The sequence below is a fragment of the Tupaia chinensis genome, unplaced genomic scaffold (assembly GCF_000334495.1).
Source record: "Tupaia chinensis unplaced genomic scaffold, TupChi_1.0 Scaffold139466_1, whole genome shotgun sequence".
Lineage (NCBI taxonomy): Eukaryota > Metazoa > Chordata > Mammalia > Scandentia > Tupaiidae > Tupaia > Tupaia belangeri.
In genome coordinates, this window is record NW_006199351.1 from 736770 (window position 1) to 750629 (window position 13860).

The following is a 13860-nucleotide window of genomic DNA, read 5'->3' on the forward strand; positions in this document are numbered from 1 at the left end:
TGACAGTTAATAAATGAGCATAGAGTACATACACTAACAATTTATACTATACAATTTACCCTGATGCTACTTCTCATTGTAAACATTTTTAACAAGCTTTACTGCTCTACACTTCAACCTCTTGGCATCTGGTTAGTCAAATCATTTCAGGATAGAATGCAAAAGTGGTACTTCTGGTCCTATAAGATAAGCCATTCAAAAATATGGCTTCAAGGGAACCAGAAGTTAGCATAATGGCTATGTCGCTGGACTCCCATGTAGTCGACCATGGTTCGCGTCCCGGACCCGGTGGCTTAAAACTCACACTGGGCGCGTATGCGTGCATGCCCAAGATCCCAAGAGGAGAATGGAGGAGAAGGGAAACCTCTCCAAAAGATATATATATATATATATATATATGGTTTCAACAAGGTTTATCTGGCTTTTGGTTTCACTGTGGTATATCTGAGTTTCCCTGAGCTTGTTAAGCAACATGTAACAAAGCCACAATATTGAAAAACCGATATGCTGATGTTTCTTACCTTTAGTTAATGCTTATTTGGCATTTCCTTTGTATCAGTTCCTGTCCAGTTAATCAATACTTACTAACTCAATTTGTCATAACAAATGAGACCAGTTCTGCTACCATCTCATTTGACAGAGGAGAAAACTGAGAGGCCCAATAGGAAGGTTAACGAAGGCAGTGTTTATCCAGTTGAGGGTTTTCCTGTCCTTTGGGTTGATACCTAAGAGTTGAATTACTGGGTCATATGGCAGTTCTGTTTGTAGGTCTTTGAGGAACCTCCATATTATTCTGCACAGTGGCTGTACCAATTTACATTCCCACCAATAGTGTAGGAGAGTTCCTTTCCACCACAGCCACATCAGTACTTATTCTTTACTTTTTTAATCTTAGCCATTCAGACCAAGGTTAAGTGGTATCTCATTGGGGTTTTGATTTGCATTTTCTTTATGATAAGAGATATTGAGCACTGAGGAACCAGCAGTTGGCATAATGACTATGTCGCTGGACTCCCATGTAGTCAACCGTGGACCTGGTGGCTTAAACTCATACCGGGCACGTGTGCGTGCATGCCCAAGATCCCGAGAGGAGAATGGAGGGGAAGGGATTGTGGCGTGGCCACCCCCCCGGGGGGTGATTTCTCACTTTCTGTCTCTCTGTCTCTCTGTCTTTCTGTGAGTGCACACGCCCTACAACAACAACAACAGAAAAAAAAAGTGGAAAAAAAGAGAGATTGAGCATGAATACCAGGGAGGGCAATTGAGAATACTGTAGACAGTATGGAAGGAGCGGGTAATAGGGGTGAAAGGGAGGGGATCAGTGAAAAAACATTTAACAGAAACCAAAATGAAAATTTATCTGTTGATGATGATGTATACAGTAATATCTATGACTTCACTGATAAGTACTGTATTCATAATGGGAAAAAACATTTTGTACTCGGTATAGATGTTCTATACAGATGTTCTAAATTAAATGTAAATTTTTAAAATGTGAAAAAAAAAATAATGAGTAAAGCTAGGATTTAATCCCAGCAGCCTAGCTTCAGAGCCTAGCTAGGCATGTTGGTAACCACGCTTATACTGTTTCTTGTGAGAACAAGCTTAGTTTTGGAATTTTGAAAAACTATGTCCAAAGTCATTATATTATCAATAGTTGTCTCACTTTTCAACATTATACAATGGTGTAGAATGTACGCCTATTATTCTTCACTCAGATACAAAAGAATCTACATTTAGATCTCTTACCAGTTATCTTTGTCATCATGGAAAAGTAGTTCGGTGAGAAATGTCACAGGTTTAGATGATGTGAAACTGATGTGGCAGGGGGGCTCATTGTTAATTCCACTGTGAGAGCCTGTGATGACTCTGCCTTTTGTAAACTTCACAGAAAGAGGGGGGATCTCATCACTGTCAGGAAGCCCTGCTGTGGGAATCTGGACACTTAGAGTTGAATTTCTGTTTAAAATTAAAAGGAAAGAAAGCTCAAAATACTTGTAAGTAATTGGGTTTAAATGAATGTTTATCTGTTTCTTGAATCATCAGAAAAATGAAAACAATATATATTTACTGTAATATTCTCAATTATTAAAGATATCTTTGAATCATCCTTTTCTTTTCTAGTTACAGTATAAGTAAGATCGATAATGTATTAATTTAATAGAGAATCATGTGAGAGGATCAAATGGTTCTTTTGTTCTATAGATATTAAAAAAGCAATAAAACACCTGATTAAATACAATATATTTTTATCACAACTATAATATAAATATTGTTGTTCTTAAATATATTCTGATAATAATATACCCAAAAGTATCACTTTAATAGTTACTGCTTTAATGCATTTAGACTAAATAGTATTAATAGATGCATATACATGTGGATATTATTTCAAATTTTGGCTGTTCTTAAGCACTTATATACATATAAAATATCATGAATATATTTTAAAACACTACTATTCAAAGATGTCACTTAATGTTTATATACTTAATTATACATCTATAATATATAAAATATATAATAAAAAGTTGCTTTTTATACCATAAGTAGAGACATACTCAAAAAATTTATAAGAAAATTCAATGACTGTGAGATAAGAGTTTTTTTTTTTCAATTTCAATGTATAGTGAAATATATATTTTTATTTTTTAAAATTTGTGATAGAGGCATGTGAACTCGCTAGAGAGAGACAAAGAGAAAGTGAGAAAGCACTCCCCAGGGTATGATGACCGCACCACAATCCCTTCTGCATTCTCCTCTTGGGTTTTTGGGCAGGTACACACATGCACCTAGCTTGTTTTCAAGCCATTGGGTCTGGGACTCAAACCTCACAGTTGGGTATGTGGGATCCAGCCACCTTAATCACCATGTGCTACCTAGCTAGTCCATATAGTGAAATATTGCAATAGTTCTTCCCAACTATAGAAACAAGTCAAACATTACTCATAACTTTAATATGACACAAGCACAAACAAAAAAACATATAATAAGGAAGCGGTGAATTCATATTAAGCATTTACCTGAAATAATTTTGAGGCAAAATACTGATATTCATTGTAGTTGTCACATCCAAAGGAACAGGAGTGAAACACACAAATGCAGGGTGAAACAATAACTTGGGTGATTTTACCTCTCCAATCAGACATAATATTCTATAGCATGTTGGATTTTCATTTAAACGTATAGGGATATCAACCTTGTATTTTCTAGGTTTATCTAATGAAAAAATTTAAAAGTATTTATATTAGTTCATATGCAAAGATATTTACACAATTTAAACCTTACTAAATATTAAAATGTACTATAATGTTGGGACCAGCTGATGCCATAATGGTTACATCGCTGGACTCCCATGTTGTCAACAGCAGTTCAACTCTCAGACCTGGCGGCTTCACTCACACTGGGCGCATGTGTGTACATGCCCAAAATCCCAAGAGGAGAAGGGATAGTGGCATGACCATCCCCCCTGGAGGGGGTAATTTCTTGCTTTCTGTCTCTCGTTATCTCTTTGGCCAGCATACACTCTCCATTACAAAACTTTCTTTTAAAAATAATGTACTATGATATTATATCTTAATGAGTTAGAATGGACTGCCCAGAATAATTTAAGACATGCAATGAGGTGTTGCTGAAGGAAAAAAAAAATTTTTTTTAAATGTACCTTGTCTAGAAGTGGAGCAAATCTTAATTAGATTGTCATTACTTTAAGAAAATAAGTATACCTTGGAGAAATAGTGAAACAAGACATTCTTTGGTCTTGCTTTCTGTGTAGTATTAGAAGCTACTTATCCCTTTAGTATGCGCAATGTGAAGATGAATTAAGACAATTGCCATTAGTATCCCAAGGAACTCCTAAGAAAGGGATATACTAAGATAAAAGGAATTTGGGATTCTGGTGCAAGTGATTTTTATGGTAGATTATTCTCACAAGAAATCTGTAGGTAAAGAAGAGAAACAGTATAGGGCAGGGCAAACACCTATGATAAGTTGTGATTCTAGAGGTTTAGTTTTGATCTAATTCCACAGGGGGCTGTGGGATGTGAACTCATCAGAGAGATTGTGAGTGGCTGAGCTACCTGAGGTAATGGTGGTGATGGTGCTTAACCTCCCAGGTATCTCTTAATGAGGCATCTTCCTTTAGTCAAGGGCAATCCTCTACAGAAGGGGGCAAGCATAACCTGTCAGGAGCCAACACCCACAACTGGACGATGGATGGAAAAGACCAGTAATGAGGCTCTGGACAGGCCTAACCAGCATACTCAAGCGATTGCAATCCCAATGTTTCATAAGTAAACTTAACTAGGAAGAATGACAGGTAAGTTACTACAACATTTAACGAGAAAAATAGTCTGGAAATATTAGATCCTCAGGAAAGTCATGAGAACCTAATATGGTCCAACAGAATATGGTATTCTTAGTTATGGTATATGAACTATCAAAGTACTAAAGTGCATGCTTTCAATTAAAAGCACATATCAGTACAGACTTTCTCAAAAAGAGACAACAATGAAAAAATTTTTCCTACATGTTTTTCAAATACTTCTTTGCTCCATATGCTTGAAGAAGCTAGATGCCAATACTTTCGTTTTCTGAAACTCATTGTTACTAGAAAAATTACATATTTTCGTGCAGCAGGGGTCGTCCAAGCTATGTGTATTCTGGATATCAAGCTTGCCTAATATTGGAGTCATTTACATGAGATCTAAGGATAAACTTAACTAAGTGAGAGTCTAGTAACAGAAATTAGATTTAAAAACAACTCAGATTCAGAAAAGGTTTTAGGTTTATGTAGACGTTAGTGTAGATAACAAATATTATACCAGTCCAAATCTTCTGGTCCTTGTAGCAGTTCAAGGAAGGACAATAAAGGGAAAATTAAAAGTAAAAACTATTGTCTTGGTCTGTTAGGGCTGCTATAACAAAATATTATAAACTGGGTAGCTTATAAATAGATTCTTTCTCGCAGTTCTAAAGGCTGGAAAGTGCAAGATCAAATCTCTGACAGATTCACTGTCTGGTGGGGGCTTATTTTCTGGTTCATAGATGGTATATTCTCATTGTGTCTTCACACGGTATAAAGGGGCAAACAAATTCCCTAGGCCCTCTTTTATAAGGACATTAATCCCATTCATGAGAGTGGTGACTTAATTAACTCCGAAAGGACTGACTTTTTTTTTTTTTGGCCAGAGGGCATATATTCTCATGAGAGAAAGAGAGAGAAAGCATCCTCACCATCCTTTTGAGATTTTGAGTATGCACGCACACATGCCTAGAGTGTTTCTTAAGCTGCTAAATCTAGGACTCAAACTATATAGTTAGCCATGTGGGATCCAGCTGCTTTAACCACCATAGCACATGCTGCTCCCACTTCTCAATACCATCACATTAAGGACTAGGTTTCAATATATGAATCTCAGGGGTACAAATATTCAGACTAAAGCAAGCTCCTTATTAAAGTGTTTGAAATCCCTGGGAACATAAGGCAGTCTTTCTCTGTAGCCAGTACAACCAGTTTAGCCTAAATGGGGAGAAAGTATAATCTGTCCCCAGTTAGAGTTATATTTCTGGCAAGAGTTACCTCGACAAGGCAAATAAAATAAAGGAACACATCAAGGTCCTGATTATGGCTTGGGAAAAGAAGCTCACAGTGTAGTCATATTCCAGGAGGACAAAATGGCAGAACAGACATGTAATCACTTGCCAATGCATGCTGGAAGATAATGCCAGATCTTATAGGACAGTGCAAGAACAGTCCAAGAGCCCAGTAGGAAGAAATATTAAGTGAGGTAGAAACCACCATACCTCAAAAGGATAGGAGAAACTAAATAGGCTACTGTTTTTGCACTTATGACCCTGACACTCCAAAACTTGCCACATGGAGTTCAGAAATTACATTTAAAACATTACTGGAATGAATAGCTGTTTATACATAAGTGGGATGCCACGTAAAGAGGTTAAACAATGGTTTGGATTTAATCAAAATAAGTTCAGACTATAATGGAAAATAGAAAAATAAATTTGAAGTCCAAAAAGCAACATAGTACTGTTCAAGTTTTCATGACAGGAAACTAATTCGGTTCAACAGCTTTGGTTCTTTTTCTAAACAAGTGACTGGAACAATTTTGATTAACTTAAAGTCTATAAAGGCACAGAAACACCTCTTGTTCCCATACTTTAAAAGAAATAGATTAGAGGTAAATACTGCCATTTTTAACATAGAAGTTAAGGATTAAGTGCTCAAAAACTTAAGGAAAGAAAGTATAAGGTAAATATCTAATTAATTTCTAGGTGACATTATTGGGAATGGTGGAGTTAAGATCTCTAAATATCTACTCCTCTATAAAAGCAATGACAACATTGATAAAACTTGTCAAAATCAACAGTGGTAAAACTTGTCAAAATCAACACTTTCAGAACTCTGGAAATTAATCAAAGCTTTCTAACAATGCAAGAAACATCTACTTAAGGAAAACTACTAAACTAAACTTCTGTAATACCAATATGATTTTTGGTCTTTTTACTTCTACTTTCATCTTGTTCTCTCCAGTTCAGTGATATCTTTAAAATTAGCAGCCTTGGGACCAGCAGTTAGCGTAATGGCTATGTCACTGGACCCCTCCATAGCCAACCCTGGTGCAAGTCCTGGATCCAGTGGCTTAAACTCATGCCAGGTGTGTGTGCATGCATGCCCAAGATCCCGAGAGGAGAATGGAGGAGAAGGGATTGTGGCGTGGCCATCCCCCCTGGGGGGTGATTTCTTACTTTCTGTCTCTCTGTCTCTCTCTTTCTGGTGAGTGCTCACACCCTATAGCAAAAACCTCTCCCCCCAAAAAAATAAATAAATAAATAAAAGAATTAAAAGAAATAATAATAATAGAATAAAATTAGCAGCCTTGGGACCAGCAGATGGCTTAATGTTTACATGGTTACAATGTTACAATGCTGGACTCCCACAGTCCACGTGTTTTGAGTCCTGGACCTGGTGCCATGAAACTCACAACAGAAGCATGTCCATGTATGCTCAAGGTCCTGAGAAGAGAATGGAGGAGGATTGTGGCATGGCCATCCCCCCTGGGGGGCGATTTCTCTCTTTCTGTCTCTCTGTCTCTCCAGCAAGTGCATGTGCCTTATACCAAAAACAAACAGCAAAACAAACAAATAAAAAAACTCTAAAAAATAAAAAATTTAGCAGCCTTAACTTCAATGTAGTTAGGAATTTTTAAAATAATCCCACCTCCAGAAAGTTATCACTATTTGACTGGTCTGGGAACTTCCACGAAAAGCCCTATTCCAGTTTCCTTTAGTTGATCTGAGTCAGAACTCACTAAGTATAAATACTACATTGGGTTTGTCATAAACAATTATTAGAAATGATTTAACACTGTAATTGCTGGAGGTAGTAAAACCATTTATGGCAAACGAGAGGCAAAGCAAAAACCTAAAAGGAAAAACTGAGGTGTTAGATATTAGGGACTTTTAAAAGCTCTGATATATTTCCAGTGCACACAACCAGGAAACACTAAGAAAATCCTAATATCTCACTTTGGGTTGACCTACACATATTGCACAAAAATATACACAAAGTCAAGTCAGAGTTATAAACTACTGGAATGTCGAAGACATGTGAAGAATCCTTCAACAAAATATTGATACCTGGTTTAAAGCATTTAAGGAAATCTACGTTTTGTTTTGTTTTTAAGAGAGATGTTTGCAATAGGGCGCATGTTCTCACCAGAGAGACAGAGAGACAGAAAGCATGATATCACCCCTCGGGAGGATGGCCACAATACAATCCCTTCTCCTCCAGTCTCCTATTGGGATCTTGGGCACGCATGCACACACACCCAATGAGAGTGAAGCCAGTGCGTTTGGGACTCGAACTGCAGTCAGCTAAGTGGGAGTCCAGTGACATAAACATTATGGCGTCTTCTAGTCTTGGAAATCTATGTTTGATCATTATATGAGCACTAAATGAAAAGACTTCAATGGTTGTAAAGGAAAAAGAACAAAGACTTTACAGAATCAGTCCAGGAATACCACTAAACAAACAAATAATAACAACAATAACAATAAACCAAAAACGTCAATAACGAATACTGACTGGAGGTAAGGTTCTGTTTTCCAGAATTGCCACATTACATTATTTTAAATGATGTATATACAATGGACTTTATCTCACCCTTTGTACAAGAATCTACTCAAAATGAATTAAAGACTTAAAAGAAAGACTAGAAACTATCAAACTACTAGAACAAAGCATAGGGGAAAAGCTCCATGACATTGATCTTTGCAAACATTTCTCCAACTTGACCACAAAAGCACAGATAACAAAAGCAAACAGAGAAATAAGATGGCATCAAACTAAAAAGCTCTGTACAACAAAGGAAATAATAAATACAGTGAAGAGTCAATCTACAGATTGAAAGAAAATATTTGTAATGCATATATAGAAGGGGAGACTAATATCCAAAATATACAAGAAATTAAAACTATTCAATAACATGAAAACAACCCTATTAAAAATGGGCAAATGACTTGAATATATGTGGATCAAAAGAAGATATACAGGGACCAGCAGTTAGCGTAATGGCTATGTCGCTGGACAATCACATAGTAGATCGCGGTTCGCGTCCTGGACTCAGTGGCTTAAAACTCACGCCAGGCGCGTGTGCCTGCGTGCCCAAGATCCCGAGAGGAGAATGGAGGAGAAGGGATTGCGGTGTGGCCATCCCCCCTGGGGGGTAATTTCTCGCTTTCTATCTCTCTGTCTCTCTCTGTCTGTCTGGCGAGTGCACGTGCCCTATAGCAAAAACCTCTCCAAAAAAAGAAAAAAAAGAAGATATACAAATATCCAGCATATATATATTAAATGCTTAACATCTCTAATCATCAGATAAATGATAAGCAACCACAGTGGGGCTAGCTCATGGTCTGGTGGTTAAGGAGGCTGAATCTTGCATGTTGAATGTGTGGTTCAAGTCTCCAATCTGGCAGTTTAAAAAATATGCAGGACCTGTGTGTGTGTGTGACCAAAATCCTGAAAAGAGGGAGAAATGAAGAAGGGATTTCTGTGTCTCTCTCCAGAGATTGCTGCATGCACTCTCTGGCAAATTAAACACACGCACACACACGAAAGCTCTGCTGCAGTAGCACAACAATAGTACATTTTTTGTTTGTTTCTTTCTTTTTGTTTTTTGGGTTTTTTTTTGCTATAGTGCACATGTGCTCGCCAGACAGACAGAGCAAGACAGAGAGACAGAAAGCAAGAAACCACCCCCCCAGGGGGGATGCTCACACTGCAATCCCTTCTCCTCCATTCTCCTCTTGAGATCTTGGGCATGCACGCACACACACACTAGGTGCGTGTTTAAGCCACAGGGTCTGGGACTCAAACCGTGGTCGACTACATGGAAGTCCAGCAACATAGCTATTACGCCAACTGCTGGTCCCTCAATAGTACATTTCTAGGAAGATATTCTAAGAAAATGAAATCAGTATGTTGAGAAGATCCTTGTAATGCCATATTCATTGTAATATTACTCACAATAGCTAAACTATGAAAACAAGTTAAGTGTTAATTGATGGATGAATGAATAAAGAAATTGTGGCATCTGTATATACAATAGAAGAGTATTTAGTCTTAAAAAAGAAAAAAATCCTTCCATTTGCATCAAAACTGTTGAACCTAGAGGCCACTACTCTAAGTGTAATAAGCCAGACCTAGAAAGACAAAAGTTCCATGATCTGATATGGAAACTAAAAGTGACAAAGCCATAGAAACACAGTGTAGGGCACTGATGACCAGGAACTAGAGGAGCAGGGAAAAGTGGGAGATGTTGTTGGTCAAAAGATACAAAATTTCAGTGTTATTTTTTTGGAGGGGTTTTTGCCTTAGGGCGCATGCACTCGCCAGACAGAGAGAGAGAGACAGAGAGACAGAAGGCGAGAAATCACCCCCCCCAGGGAGGATGGCCACGCCGCAATCCCTTCTCTTCCATTCTCCTCTTGGGATCTTGGGCACGCATGCACACGTGCCCGGTGTGAGTTTTAAGCCACCAGGTCTGGGAATTGAACCGCAGTCAACTACATGGGAGTCCAGCGATATAGCCATTATGCTAACTGCTGCTCCCCAAAATTTCAGTTTTAAAATGAACAAGTTCTGGGAATCTAATGCATAGCATGAGCATGATGGATGTGTTAGTTAATTATATTGTGGTAATCATTACACAATGAATATGTATATCAAATCATGCTGTTGTACAAACTAAATATATATTATACAATCCTTATTGGTTAATTACATATTTTAAAATATAAAAATGAGATTGATATAATTCCACTATTTTAAATTGTTGAAATAAAATATAACAAACCATTTAAACTTTAGTATACATGACAAAATTATATATGAATGATACATAGAAATTAAAGCCACGAAAATAGGAAAAAAGTACATACTTGGAGAAAAATGTATGGAAATGCTGCACTTTTCATGTGGTTTCAGATTCCCAGTAAGTACACTAAACTTGAATATGCCTTTTTTGAAAAGTTTGCCGGTACTACTAAGATCCAAATTCCATTGCACATTTTTTTTGGAAATATTACGTAGGACAAGATCCTGCTCAGACACACACAAAGAAAAAATTTATTATAATAGACAGTATAAAATTTAGTTGTATTACCATAGCAAATTGGCAGGCCTACACACAATCAAATGACTAAAAATGTTAATTACAGATAAAATGCTTTAAAGATGATAGGTAAACAAAGTGCTATGAAAATATGTTCATAGTCTGTTTTGTGGGGAGGGGAGGATGCAAACTCAAGCTTCGTTCTTTTTTTCCTTTTTTTCTTTTTTGGAAAGCAAAAATTACAGATCTAAAAACTGAAAAATGCACAAAGAATAGAGATTGAGGTAAAATAAACATATAAATACAGATATGAGAGGTAACAACGATGCAGAGTAACAAGAATTATCATTCATTAGTGGTGAGAATGCAAAATAGCATTGCCAATTTAGAAGACTGCTAGTCAATTTCTTATAATGTTAACAAACACCTTCCTTATGACTCAGACATCTTACTTGTATTTACTTAAGTGAATGAAACATTTATGTTTACACAATAACCTGTATGTGGATGTTTATTAATGGATATATTCATAATCACAAACACTGCAAGAAAAAAAAATTGTTTCCTTCAACTAATAAATTGTGGTGCACCATACAATAGAATAAAATTCAACGATAAATAGGTGAAGTATTAAACCTGTATGTGGATATTTATTAATGGATATATTCATAATCACAAACACTGCAAGAAAAAAAAATTGTTTCCTTCAACTAATAAATTGTGGTGCACCATACAATAGAATAAAATTCAACGATAAATAGGTGAAGTATTACTTCATGCAAAACGTAGATAGATATTAAATATACTTTTTTTAACCTATTGGTTTTTAAAAAATTTATTTCTTTTTTGATTTCCAGAGAGTAAGTGTACTTGCTAGAGAGAGACAGAGATATGAAGAGGGAGAAAGCACCCCCAAAGGGACATGGTCCCTTCTTCTCCATTTCCCCATCTGGATAATATCTTAGGCATAAATACACATATGCCTGGCATGTTTTTCATGCCACTGGGGATAGGATTCAGACTTCAGTCAGCCATATGAGATCTGGCTCCCTTAAACAATAGGCCACAGGACTGTCCCTGAATATTCTTACTTATATCTGCACATATATGTATTTATAAAATTCAGAGCTCTTTCTCTAAATGTGAATACTTTAAAAATTACCTCTTAGAAAATAATCATAAGGAATACTTTAAAACACTCATGCTTCAAGATAATCATCTTAAACCAAAAAACATAATCACATACCTGAGTTTTTGTGACCTTGTTTTTAGTATCTAGTTCATGTAAAGGGACTTGGAATACAAACTCAATACTGGATAATTCCAATGGTGCTTGCAATACTATGAGAAGAAAGTAAACATACAGATAAAATATTAATAGACTGATAAAATATTAATAGATGTAAGCTCATAAACAGTATACTTTTCAACATGAAACAATAAAATAATATTTGTTTTATCAATTGTTTTTGTTTTTATATTCCTAACCAGAAAATCAAATTATGTTTTGAAAGATTTCTAAAACATCTTGGTTTACCACAGTTCTGCTTTTTGAGTTTTTTAATGATAAGGAATTATAAATAGAAAAAGAAAATTTCCCTTGAAATGATAAAAAAGTATAAAATAAACTTAAAATTGAACTAAGAAAAAAGTAGATACTTAAAGTAATATCCACACTAGAGTTTGACCAACAAAGAAATGAACAAAAATATGGAAGAATTTCTTGCATACAGAAAAAAATATAAAGATGGCATTTCATATCATGTTGAAAGTTCTGGTAGTTAACAGCAATTCTATGGAAGATTTAAAAGAAGGGTATCTGGGAATAGCAGATGATGTAATGGTTACGTTGCTGGACTCCCACAAGGCAGACCACAGTTTGAGTCCCAGACCTGGCAGCTTAAAACTCACGCCAGGCGCATGTGCGTGCATTCCCAAAATCCCAAGAGTAGATTGGAGGAGAAGAGATTGCAGCATTGCCACTCCCCACCCCAGGGGGTGATTTCTCACTTCCTTTCTCTGTCTTTCTCTGTCTCTCTGGCGAGCACGTGCTCCCTATAGCAAAAATTACTAAAAAAAAAAGAAAGGTATCTGTAAAAAAAGTACTTTTAAAACAACAGAAAAGACTAACTTCATGGAGCCTCCACACCAGCTATGGAATTTCTAATCCTGTATTTCAAATGACATTGAAATGCATTTCTATCTTATACATGCTACCTTTGTGAGGCCTTTCTTACTAGACACCACATACAATTATTAAATGATTTGACACTCATCATTACTCTATAGTTAAAGATAATTTAATTTAATATTGCAACGATAAAAACAAACTATAGACTTTTTGATTTAATAAAAATATTTAAATGCCAGCAGATGCCATTGTGGTTATGGTGATAGACTCCTATATGACTGTCTGTGGTTTGAGTGTGCCCCAAATCTCAGGAGAATGGAGGAGAAGAGATTATGATGTGGCCATCCCCTCTGGGAGGGTGATTTTTACTCTCCCTCTCACTGCCTTTCTCTGTCTCTCCAGTGAGCATACACACCCTATGGCAAAAGCCTTAAAAAATGCTTGAGTGGATATGATAAAAAAATAAAAATAAAGCCAAAACCTATCAAAAGTATATTTCTCAGAATATATCACTTTTATCCTTAAATATCTGGAAGATGTGAGTGAATAATTATTCAGCAATAATTAAAAATTTTGATAAACTTCTTGTCATTTACTTAGTCCTTTAGTAACCCCTCTGTTTAGAATAAAAATATTTCCTTAAATTGTCATTGTTTCATTTTATTTTCAATGTATTTTATTTTAACAATCTATATTTTGCCTTAATTATTCAAAATTTTTTCACACAATAAAGTATTAAACTGACCTGGTTTTAATTCTATCTTGTATTTTTTAGCAAAAGTCACATATCTGAGAATATAGCCGTACTATTAATCAACATTTAATAATGCAAACTCTCAATTTAAATGATACACAAAGGAATCACATCATAAATTTACTTTCTAATATTTTTAGTTTTTTCTTTTCTTTTTTTTTTTTTTTTGGAGAGATTTTTGCTATAGAGCGCATGTGCTCGCCAGGAAGACAGAGAGAGACAGAGAGACAGGAAGCAAGAAATCACCCCCCAGAGGGGATAGTCACGCCACAGTCCCTTCTCCTCCATTCTTCTCTTGGGATCTTGGGCACGCACGCACACGCGCCAGGCATGAGTTTAAG

At 36.1% G+C, this 13860-nt stretch overlaps 1 protein-coding gene across 1 annotated transcript in view; it reads right to left on the bottom strand.

Annotated features, from left to right (window-relative positions):
* Positions 1-13860, bottom strand: part of LOC114004650 (cilia- and flagella-associated protein 47-like) — a 66692-nt gene that overhangs the window by 19698 nt on the left and 33134 nt on the right. The window contains exons 8-11 of the mRNA XM_027765700.1: positions 11881-11975; positions 10462-10621; positions 3024-3219; positions 1750-1959 (exon numbers count right to left, since the gene is read on the bottom strand). Of these exons, the coding sequence (XP_027621501.1) occupies positions 1750-1959; positions 3024-3219; positions 10462-10621; positions 11881-11975 (661 nt within the window). The remainder of the gene's footprint in view (positions 1-1749; positions 1960-3023; positions 3220-10461; positions 10622-11880; positions 11976-13860) is intronic.